The following is a 10,692-nucleotide window of genomic DNA, read 5'->3' on the forward strand; positions in this document are numbered from 1 at the left end:
GCTATGGACATAGGAATGAGGTAGATTGATTAAAGGTTTTCTCACCAAGGACTTGGGAGAAAATACCCTTGAGAACTGGTAGTACTTGATATTTGTTGATGCAATAGTAACTCAGAGTTATTACAGGGATAAATCATACACCTTCCCTAGTATTGTTCCTTTTTCTCTATAAACTCTTATTTTTATATTTCTTTATTATTTTCTTTTAATCTCAAAAATCCAAATTAATACTTTTTGTTTAATTGAATAATAATTTAAACTCAATACTAACGTGCAGTCCTTGAGATCGACATTCGGGGAATCTCCCCATTATTACTATAAAAGGCAAAATAGTACACTTGCTATTTTCCCGATCAAGTTTTTGTGGCGCCGTTGCCGGGGAAAATACCATCAATACTTTACATCTATGGGTGTTGCATAATTATTTGCATTCCATCCCCAACATGTGCATTCATGCATTCACATCTCATGCCCATCAACCAGAAAAAGCTCACCTTGTCCTTTCTCCAGCCTGAAAGACGACGACTCTTCGACACCAGTACTTCACAAGAGCTAAGAAGTCGAGAATCATGGCAGATCTTGAACAAGAGAATGCTACCTATAGGGAAACTTTGGCTCAAGTCCAAGGCAGAATGTATACCTTCCAAGGTAACATGAACACTATATTGGAGTACCTTCAAGCTCAAAAGGCTACTACTTCCACTTCTGCTGCCAATCCTGCTTCTGTTGTAGTTACTGATGCCATTGCCGTCACCACTTCCATTGATGCTGTTGTAGACACTGTGATTCAGCATGTGGTGAGCCAACCTATCTGTCAGTCAGGTCCTAGTAGGCATGCCATTGCCTATCCCTAGGGGTTTCCTCTGAATTTCACTCCCCAAGTTGCTAATGGGAATGCATTTATGCCATATTAACTGTTTGTTGTACATTCTGTCAAAGGGAATGTTGTTGCCCATCCTTGGGGCATGTCCACTCTTTCTCCTCAAATGGTTAATGCCGACAACCATGAGATCCTCCTAGAATAACTTCTTCAGACTTCTGCACCAATGATTGTTGAGACTCCGAATAACAATGAAGATGAATACATAGGTCCTACTCTCCACTTCCGTCTTCCTCCTTGAGATACTCAACCTACTGTTCAGAATTTGAATCAAGGTGTTCAAATACCTCCTCCTCATCCTGGAACATCTCCTGTTATTGCACCTCCATTTGTTTATCCAGGGGCACCCTATGCTCCACATCAGAATCAGTATGGTCAGACTACTGGTCAGATGGTAAATTAGGGTTTGATGTATCCTCAAGGGTATCCTCAGTTTGCTTCTCCTCCAGTCATCGCTCAGGCAGCGTCTCAGGGTGTTCAGCCTCCTAATCGTCAAGTTAATCCTCAAACTTCTAATCATATTGATGTTGATCAGAATAGACAGGCATACTACCGATTACTAGATGAGAGAATCAGAGCTATTGAAGGCTTCTCCGCTTATGGTATGGATGCTAAGGACTTGTGTCTAGTTCCTAATGTGGTGCTTCCTCCTAAGTTCAAAGTGCCAGACCTACCGAAACATAAGGGTTTAAGCTGTCCAAGAAGTCATGTCATCATGTACTGTAGGAAGATGGCATCCTACATTGACAATGGTGATCTTCTTATCCATTGCTTCCAAGACATCTTATCTGGGGCATCCTTAGACTAGTACATATGCATGGAACACATTAAAATCAGATCTTGGAAGGACTTATCTGGAGCATTTCTCAAGCAATACAAGTATAACCTGGACACGGCTCCCACTAGGTTACAACTGCAAAATCAAGCCTGCAAGCGCAATGAAACATTCAAAGATTACGCTTAAAGATGGCGTGAGATGGCTTCCAGGGTTAAACCTTCACTGACAGATGCTGAATTGGTTGATATCTTCATGGGCACACTCCAAGGTTTGTACTATGAGAAGATGGTTGTTAGCTCGTCGTCCAACTTCGCCGATATGGTAACCATTGGAGAGCGCATTGAAAATGGGCTGAAAACTGGGAAGATTGCTAGTATTGATAGCCAGACAATGGTCAAGAAATCTCAGGGTTTTGGTAAGAAGAAATAGGTCGAGGAAAATGTCGTAACAACAAGTGTCTATCCTCAAGTTCAAGCACCTATGGCTCCTATGCCATACTACCCTTATCCATACATTGCCGCTGCTCAATATCAGTAACCTGCATACCAGCCGCAGTATCAGCCGCATCCACAGGTTCCAGCTCCTCAGAATTAGCAAGATAACAGAAACCAGAAGTAAGGTCAACGTAGACGGTTTAATAAGAAGCGTCCTCATCATGACCAAATCCCTGTATCATACACTCAGTTGCTGCCGTGTCTTGTCCAGCAAGGGGCATTTGTACCAAAAGAGATTCTGCCTGCAATGCCTCCCTATAATAACAAGCATAATCCCAATGTATCTTGTGCATTCCATGCCAGATACATAGGGCATTCTACAGAGGATTATTTGGTCCTCAAGGCCAGAGTATAAGAGCTTATTGATCAAAAGGTTTTATCATTCTCTAAGGCAGGACCCAATGTCATAACCAACCCGTTGCCAGACCACTGTGGACAGATTATGAATGCAATTGGTGGCAAGGATTACTCAGATTCAATGGCTTCTTCAGAGGAGTATTAAGGCTAGAAATATCACATTTATTCAATCATGTACCATTTGTAATATTTCTTGTATGTCAATGAGTTGTTCAATTGTGAACTTGTTTGTTTTTGAATAATGATCATAATGAAATAAACGTGCATGTTTTGCTTAAATCCATTTGTGTTCACTCATATTTTATTTATCAGTATCAAACTGTTTGTCAAATAAAATCAAAAGAGAATGATGCAAATTAAAATACGCAAGATCGTTGCCTGTATGCTTTTGAATAAAACCGTGCTGATGATGTAAGGAATTGTTCAATCCCAAAACACTGAAGATATAAGGAAGTTAATCCCTAGTCAACCCCTTTGGGCCTTGAAGTAGGAGTCTCTTTCTTTATACATACAAACCCTCATGTTAAACCAGGGGCAAGATAGTATTCAGTTCAGTTTAGACTTGCATTCAAATTTCAGAAGGAGAATATCTCATTAAGTGATCAATTATATCATATCCATCTCAAGAGGATGGAATCACAAATTCAGAATGGTTATCCCTTACCCATCAAAAGGAGTGAGATAGGCACGAACCGTGCAAGCAGTATCATAGGATTTGCTCCAAAAGAAAAGATGAAATAAAATGAAAAATCAAAAGCAAATGAAAAGCCCGCTAAGTCAAGAGCTTAAAAACAAGATTGACTTAGGCAAAAATTAGGGCATCCCGGTGGATTGCTGACCCAAAGGACCAGCCCAGGAAAAAATAAGGGTAAAAAAAAAACAAAAGAATCAGAGGATCAATGACCAAATCCTCAACAAAAAGTAAATCTCTGTGACTGCAAACAAAAGCAAAAGGTGAGTGATTGTCGCTCCGAACTCCCATTGGGTTCCTTAACCATTTTTGACAAATATTTAAAATCCTTTTCTGAAAGATGAACGCTTGTTTTAGGCTAACTGAACGTAGGACTGGAGAACATCACAAATAATGGGCGGGTTAGAATAAGTTTTTAGCCTTATACCTTTCCTTCTAAAAACCATGAACCAGGTCACGTTACAACCCTTAAAAGACCTAATTGAAGCATGGTCTATTTTGAAAGCATACTATGGTAAGATCGTGTTAAGCTGACTCATAAGGATTTGCTTGTCATCTGTATTGATACTGATGTGACATTTCAATTAGTGATTCGTTCACTATATGCCATAATCTTAGTGAACACTTTTGAGTTTTCAAAACTTATATGAACATGACATTACAATTATCATTTTCAAAATGAGAATTTTACATACGAGCGGTCATTTGACATCAAGGAAGTTTACAATGGGAAAGTTGATCAAATTCCTGATATCCCATAGTTCAGATTTCTCCAAGAAGACAACTGATCTGGGGAAACTACGTCAAGATTCTACAAATCTCTCTAAATCAGCCAGACAAGGGAAAAATTACTTCAAGGCTCATATTGGGGCAAGCTACCCCAAGAGCACGAGAAGTCAATCCTTCCCAAGATGGTTAATCGAGGGAATACAGTTTCAAGACGCTGGGGCAAGGCAGTTTGAGATACTCAGACGTTGAGACCCCTCCATGACGTGTGACTGGGGCTGTTGGTGCGGATATCCAGTATATTGAGGCAGAGGAAGGCTACACAGGTACAAGCTCTCTCCATGTCTCATATCAAGGCCAAAGGTGTAACAACAACTCTCAGCTCGAAGTAGGTGTCGGAGAATCACGCCTGAATGACCTTATCCTAGCCCAAAATACCCATCGCCCTCCATATGAGCATCTGAGTTAACCATTGCATAAATCATTATCATGCATACACCATGTCGTTTCATTCATGCATAACATTCATAAAGCATAACATGAAACCATGCAAACAAGAAAATCCAAAAATCCAATATTTATTGACTAACCAAAAGCCCAACCTTTGCTTGGCAAACCACAAAATTCTCATCAATTACTTTCGTCCTTGTAAGACCCTAATTTTGCCTCTAAGATCCCTCATGGCATCATAACATTGCATTGCATAGCCTCAAGGATCATTGAGCATCTTGGTTCCCTTTGCCTTTGGGTGGGACTCCTTATGAGTGGTTTGAGATCACCAAGCATGCTTGAATTATATATCATTGCTTTTCTCATTTTGTTTACTAACCAAAAACCCAAAAATATGTCACTAACATCTTTTGGTTGTAGCTTGAGCAATCACAAGATCAAAAGCTTCAAGGAGGTCATTGGTCAAGAGGAGGTGGAAGCAAGCATGGTAATGGTTCCCAAAGCTCTCATCCATCAAATATGCCCCCTAGTGTTTCAACTCATCATTTTTGATCAAGGCAAGTCAAAGGATTTGAAGTTTGTTCCCCAGAGAAACCCTAATTCATTTGTGCATCACAATGCCTTACTCATGAAGCAACCTCAGCCCATGGTCAAATATAATCAAGGGGAGTTCTTTAACTCATCATTTCATGCATATTTGAACTTATTTGAGTGTCCTCAATCATCAATTCATCAAGGTATGAGTCATGAACTTGAGAAGTTGATCAGTCAATTCATCTGACTATTTTGAAATGCACTAAGACCTAACTCTTTATGTGTTGGTCAAATGGATATGGTTCCAAAAGTAAAAATGTTCTTAAGAACAATATGAACAACTTTCATGTTCATAAAAAATTGATTTGAAGCTTGGAAGACCATCTTCCATTCCAATACATTATAGGTCATTTTGACTGAAACCCTAATTTTGGGTCAACTTACCAAGAACATAACTCACTCATTTTTTATGATTTTGAGGTGAGATCAAATGCATTGGAAATCTTAAGATGTCTACTTCAAATGTTATGTTGAACAAAATTTCAAAATCTCAAAGAAAATACATGTGATAATGCAAAACATTATAGGTCCTTTTGGGTCAAAGGCATTAAAAGTCAAAAAAGTTCAACTTCAAGTGCCCATAACTTCTTCATCAAAAATCCAAATTATGCAAAATGTATGTCCATTTTGATTGTCTTGAAACGATCTACAACTTTTATGTTTTAGGTTTTTCCATTTGGAGCTTGTATCATCAAAACAGAAGGGCTTGAAAGTTGGCCAATTTTAGAAACCTTGCCTTGACATGTTTTGCACATCACCCTTCAAGCTCAAATTTCCCTAATTTCCAAGGCCCAAATGAAATTTTGATCAACATGACATTTTTTCCTTATGCAATAAGCTTTCCAACCATTACTCATAAGCTTGCATTTTGATTTTGGACATGGCATTTTCGAAGGCTTCAATGTAATAGTGCATTTTGTGAAAATCATTTCAATTGCCATGCATGATCCATTAATACACAATCTGCACGTCCAATTTGTACATGATGATGATCAGCTGCCAAAACCAAGTGGAATTGGGCCCTCCATGCGCCTGTACAGGCCCATGCATGGAGGCCCTTTCCATTGATGCAAATTTGAAATCATGCATTCAGCATTGCCTTGCCTATAAATACATTGCATATGAGCTTCATTTAACTAACCTGAAGGCGCTTGAAACTCTGTTGAATTGAATCCACACCCTCACACCAAAGGAACTCTCTCTTTTCTCCAAAAATTTCAGAGCTAGAATTCAGTTTCCTCGACTGTTTTCTTAGATCTAAAAGTTCCTAGACCTCTTCACCTTGATCCATTGAACTTCTGTTTTGATAAAGCAAGCAAGGTATCGTGCTCAATTCACCAGAACTCAAGCTTGCACTCCAACTGGTAATTTCCTCGATTCTCTTCATCCATGGACCTTTTTGCTTGGATCTAATGTTGGCTGAAGTCCTCTCAATAGAGGTATTTGATTTGTGCTTTCAATTTTGCAAAAACATGAAGTTCATGATGAACATCATCATACTTCCAGCTCTGATTTCTCCATTTATAGGGATCTAGAGTGGAAGTGCATGGTATAAGAGTGATGTACATCACTTCCTCTTTCGATTGATATATAGATCGCCTCATTTGGTGGCCATTTGCGTTTCTACATTTTTTGAGGTTGGCCGGAGAAGACGGTGGTGTTGGCCACCGTCTGGTCTCTAGATTCAATCTGGATCGTTCATCCTTTTTTCCAGATGCAATCTCCATTGTCCAATGTTATGACCATTTTTAATGTTGTGTGTTACGCATTGACCTGGACTCATGGTAAGCGCGCGCCTCTGTACCATTTGATGTGCCACGTCAATTAATGAAACGCATCCAACGATCCCTGATTTTCCACATTATTTCAATTTCTGTTTTTATTTTGTTTATTCCCTTTTATTTCAAAAATCAATATCTCTCTCTTTTTTAATCCAAAAATTATGGGACCAATTGAATTATTTCCCAAATAATTTCTAGTTTCTATTTCTGATTTTTTTATTTTTTTTATTTTATCATTTGCTATTTTCTAGTAATTTTCTCTTTTCTGGTTATTTTTAATTCATTTTAATAGTTTTTGATATTCAAAAAATACAAAAATATTTTCCTAACCTATTTGAATGATGATGGATCTATGAAAAATATTCTCATCAATTTTTGAATTGATTTGAGATTTATTTGAGATTTTAGTTCAATTAGGTTATTTTTATTCATTTTTAATTGATAAAAAATAGTTTCCGACTTTTAAAAATGCTGAAATTTTTTGTCAAACTTTGTTTGACCTTGTTGAACTTAGGATAAATCACTTGGACTTTTCAAAGTTGATTTGAAGTGATTTTGAATTTTGACCTTTCCATTTATTTTTAATTCAAGTTTATTTTAATATTAAAAAATGCCAAAAATAGTTTATTCATTTCTTGACTTCCAATCTTCATCCCACTTCTGTTTTTGGTTGTTTGACCTTGACTTTCAATGTTATTGGTCAACATATGAGGATTGGTACATGACCTTCCATTTAATGCATTTTATTTTGTCATTTCCATTTTCTTTTATCCATCTTCTCCTTCTTCTTCTTCTTCTACTTCTTTTCTTTTTGATCAATGAGTTGAAGGTTGATAAGTTAGCATTGATTAGGGAGACTTAACATTCCTTGATTTAAATCTAATTCATCTTGATCAATTGATCAAGTGAATGACTTTGCATTAAGGATATGTTGTCTTCTAAATCATGCAAATGGCTTAAACCAATACAAGATCATTTTCTTCCTCTTTTTGGCATGGCAAGTTGTTGGGACTTGGTTTACTGATCAAGACTCCTAACTTGTGTTTGTTGCCCACATTATTATTGACCGGCCTCAGATAGTTGTGACTTCTACATAAGTCCAATTACGATTGCTTAACATAGCGCTAAATTTTGCCTTATGGCATACTAAATATTAACCACTAACAACTAATTTTTACTTTATGCAATTTACTTTTATGCAATTTACAACTCTTGCACATATTATTCATTTGCTTTTTTCCTTTGCTCATTGGAGCACATGTTTATGTTAATGCCATTTGCCTTTTACCCACTTGGGTTTATAATTGTGTATATATCTTTTGTGCTTGTGTTTGTCTGTTTGTTGTGAACCACATACCAAGAATTGGACAATATGGACTTAGAATTTAGGACCTTACCTAAGCAAATGGAATTTGAAGAGCAACTAGGCATTGGGCCTTTAGAGTGCTATAAAAGTCAAAGAGCAACTAGGCATTGGGCCTTTAGAGTGCTATAAAAATGGAAGAGAACTTTGAAAGGACTATCTTCTAAAACTCCTTCTTGTCCATTCTTTGTTTGTTTATAGAACTTTTTGATGTGTGTTTTCTTGTGCTAGGGGATTCCAACCTTGAGTAACTTTGAGGAACCATTACCATGAACATCCAAAGAGAAAGATACAAAAGCCATTGAAGGATTCCTAGAAGCATGACCTGTGTGTTGATTGCTTGAAATATTTGCTTGTGATTGCTTATTCCAAAGGATGGGAGCTACTTGGATCATCAATATGGTCTTAAGAGAGGAACTCCTAGTGTGGTTCATTTTTCTATCCCTCACCTTTTTGTTTCACTTAGGACTTAGCCATTCTTCTTCTTCTCTCCACTCTAACCCAAGCCAAAACTTTTTGTGCAAACATTTCATTTGTTTTCAACATTAGAAACCTAAGCCTTATGCTTTTGATTTTCAAACCTCCTTTTCATAACACTTATTTTGAATTGAATCTCTAAGTCAACTTTGACCATTTTTGTACATACTTCTAATTGGTAAATATAACCCATTCAAATTTATTTTGTGGTTCCAATGGCCACTTCTTAATCAAATTTTTCCATAACCTTTAGCTATTAGGTTTGAGTTATCTTTGTGGTAGATGTAATACTCACCTTTGTCCTTAGTGATGGACAATGAGCCTTCCATGCTTATTATAGGGTTAACCCCTCACTAGCATGTTGAAGCTATCCTCACAATGTGGACTTGTGGTTTTAGGTTGAGTTTTCTCCCTTTGATAACAAAAGACCTTAAGGCTTTTGGACCAATCAATCCACTTATTTGTTTTGAGATTTTTATCCCGAACTACGAGGTTTTGATCCTAATCTTTTTTAAGTGGTACGTAGGCAATGGGTTTATCCATCCAAACAAAAAAAATATAAATAAACTTGTATATTCTTCTCTCATCCCTTCAATCATGTTCGCACAAAATAAACTTTCACAAAATACCAACCTTACAACAAGTATGAAAAGGGCTCCCTAGGAGTACCTAGGATGTTTTGGGTGCCCAACACCTTCCCATTGCATAACCAACCCCCTTACCCAGATCTCTGTTTCTTTTACTAGTTTTTTGTTAAAGCTTTTAGGTTTTTGTTCGCTTTCTAACCATTCCTTTGGATAAATAGAAGTGCGTTGGCGACTCGACTTGTATGATTTACCTTGGATTTAGTCAATATCTCTAATGGTAACGAATACCCCGCTACAGTCCTCAATGGCCAATTTTTTGGATACGTAGTATTTAATCCTCTTCTACCTTGAATACCTGAAAAGCTTCCGCAATTCTTGTATTCAGGTCCAAGAAGATTAAATAGGGGCAGTTGTTGTACCCCAAAATTTGCCCTCCCATTTTCTTCACGTCTCCATCTAACCATTTGACCAGATTTCAATTGCATGCATTATTAAATCATGCATAAGCATCATTCATCACCATGGATTTCAAGTGTTTGGCTTATTGGTACAACAATTGGAAAGGCTTGGTTTGGACTTGCACTTGCCCCGAGGCCTCCAAAACCCTAATCTCAGGTGATCTCAGCATCCGGTACTTGGCCCGTCCATTGTGTCCGTTTGGTGCTCGAGCCTTTTGGTCAAGATCCACATCCTTGGTCTCATAACTCCCATCCACCTTCATTCATTCACCTAATCATGGTGTAGCACCTCAAATTTGCACCCCACATTTGTACATTCATTTCATTTTTAGGTCATTAACATTGCATAGTACCTTGCATCTTATCAGTCAAGACTGGTATCAGGAGAATTCATCTGTGCAAAAGAGCAAAGTATTTCCATGAGAAAAAGGCCCTATGGTTGTTCTAGAGAGCTTACATGAATCAAGGATCATTTTGAAGCCATTGTACCAAATGTCAGAGGCTCAAAAGTCATCAGTACATGTCCAGATCATCTGAGGCCCATAAAAGTCAACAGAAAGTCAACTGAGGGCTAGGAGGTGGAGAATTGGTTTGAGACACTTCATTCATGTCCCAAAGAGGTTTATTCAACAGGTCAAACATCTACCTTGAAGATTTTGAAGCCAGATCAAAAGTTTCCAAAAATGGAAAGTGACATGTAATTTCAAGTTTCCAAAAATGGCAAGTTCAACTTGACTTTCCAACATCAAAGAAGCTTCAAATGAAATTTTGTCCAATATGAAAGCTGAAGATTTCTCTCTCCCATTTCCAAAAAGTCCAAGATCATGAGCATCTGATGAATGGTTGAGGAGATATGATCAAATCATTGCCAAGTGTGCATGGAACTTCAAAAGGCCATAACTTTTGACTCATAATTCTAAATTGAGTGGCTCTTTTTGCATAATTCTTCTCATGACATGAACTTTCCAAATCAATCATCACATTGTATGAAATTTGAACATATGATCATTTGCTCATGCATGAATATTTTGGAGGGAAAATCATAAATTTAAAATT

The 10,692-nt window shown here is 37.5% G+C and overlaps 1 protein-coding gene across 1 annotated transcript; it reads left to right on the forward strand.

Moving 5' to 3' along the window:
- The first annotated feature begins 569 nt into the window (after positions 1-569).
- LOC127122752 (uncharacterized) lies at positions 570-1,688 on the forward strand. The gene is made up of 3 exons (XM_051053042.1): positions 570-797; positions 1,143-1,274; positions 1,416-1,688. The coding sequence occupies exons 1-3, from the start codon at positions 570-572 to the stop codon at positions 1,686-1,688; spliced, it is 633 nt and encodes a 210-aa protein (XP_050908999.1).
- The last annotated feature ends 9,004 nt before the right edge of the window (positions 1,689-10,692 follow it).

This window comes from Lathyrus oleraceus, chromosome 2 (genome assembly GCF_024323335.1).
Source record: "Lathyrus oleraceus cultivar Zhongwan6 chromosome 2, CAAS_Psat_ZW6_1.0, whole genome shotgun sequence".
Classification (NCBI taxonomy): Eukaryota; Viridiplantae; Streptophyta; class Magnoliopsida; order Fabales; family Fabaceae; genus Lathyrus; species Lathyrus oleraceus.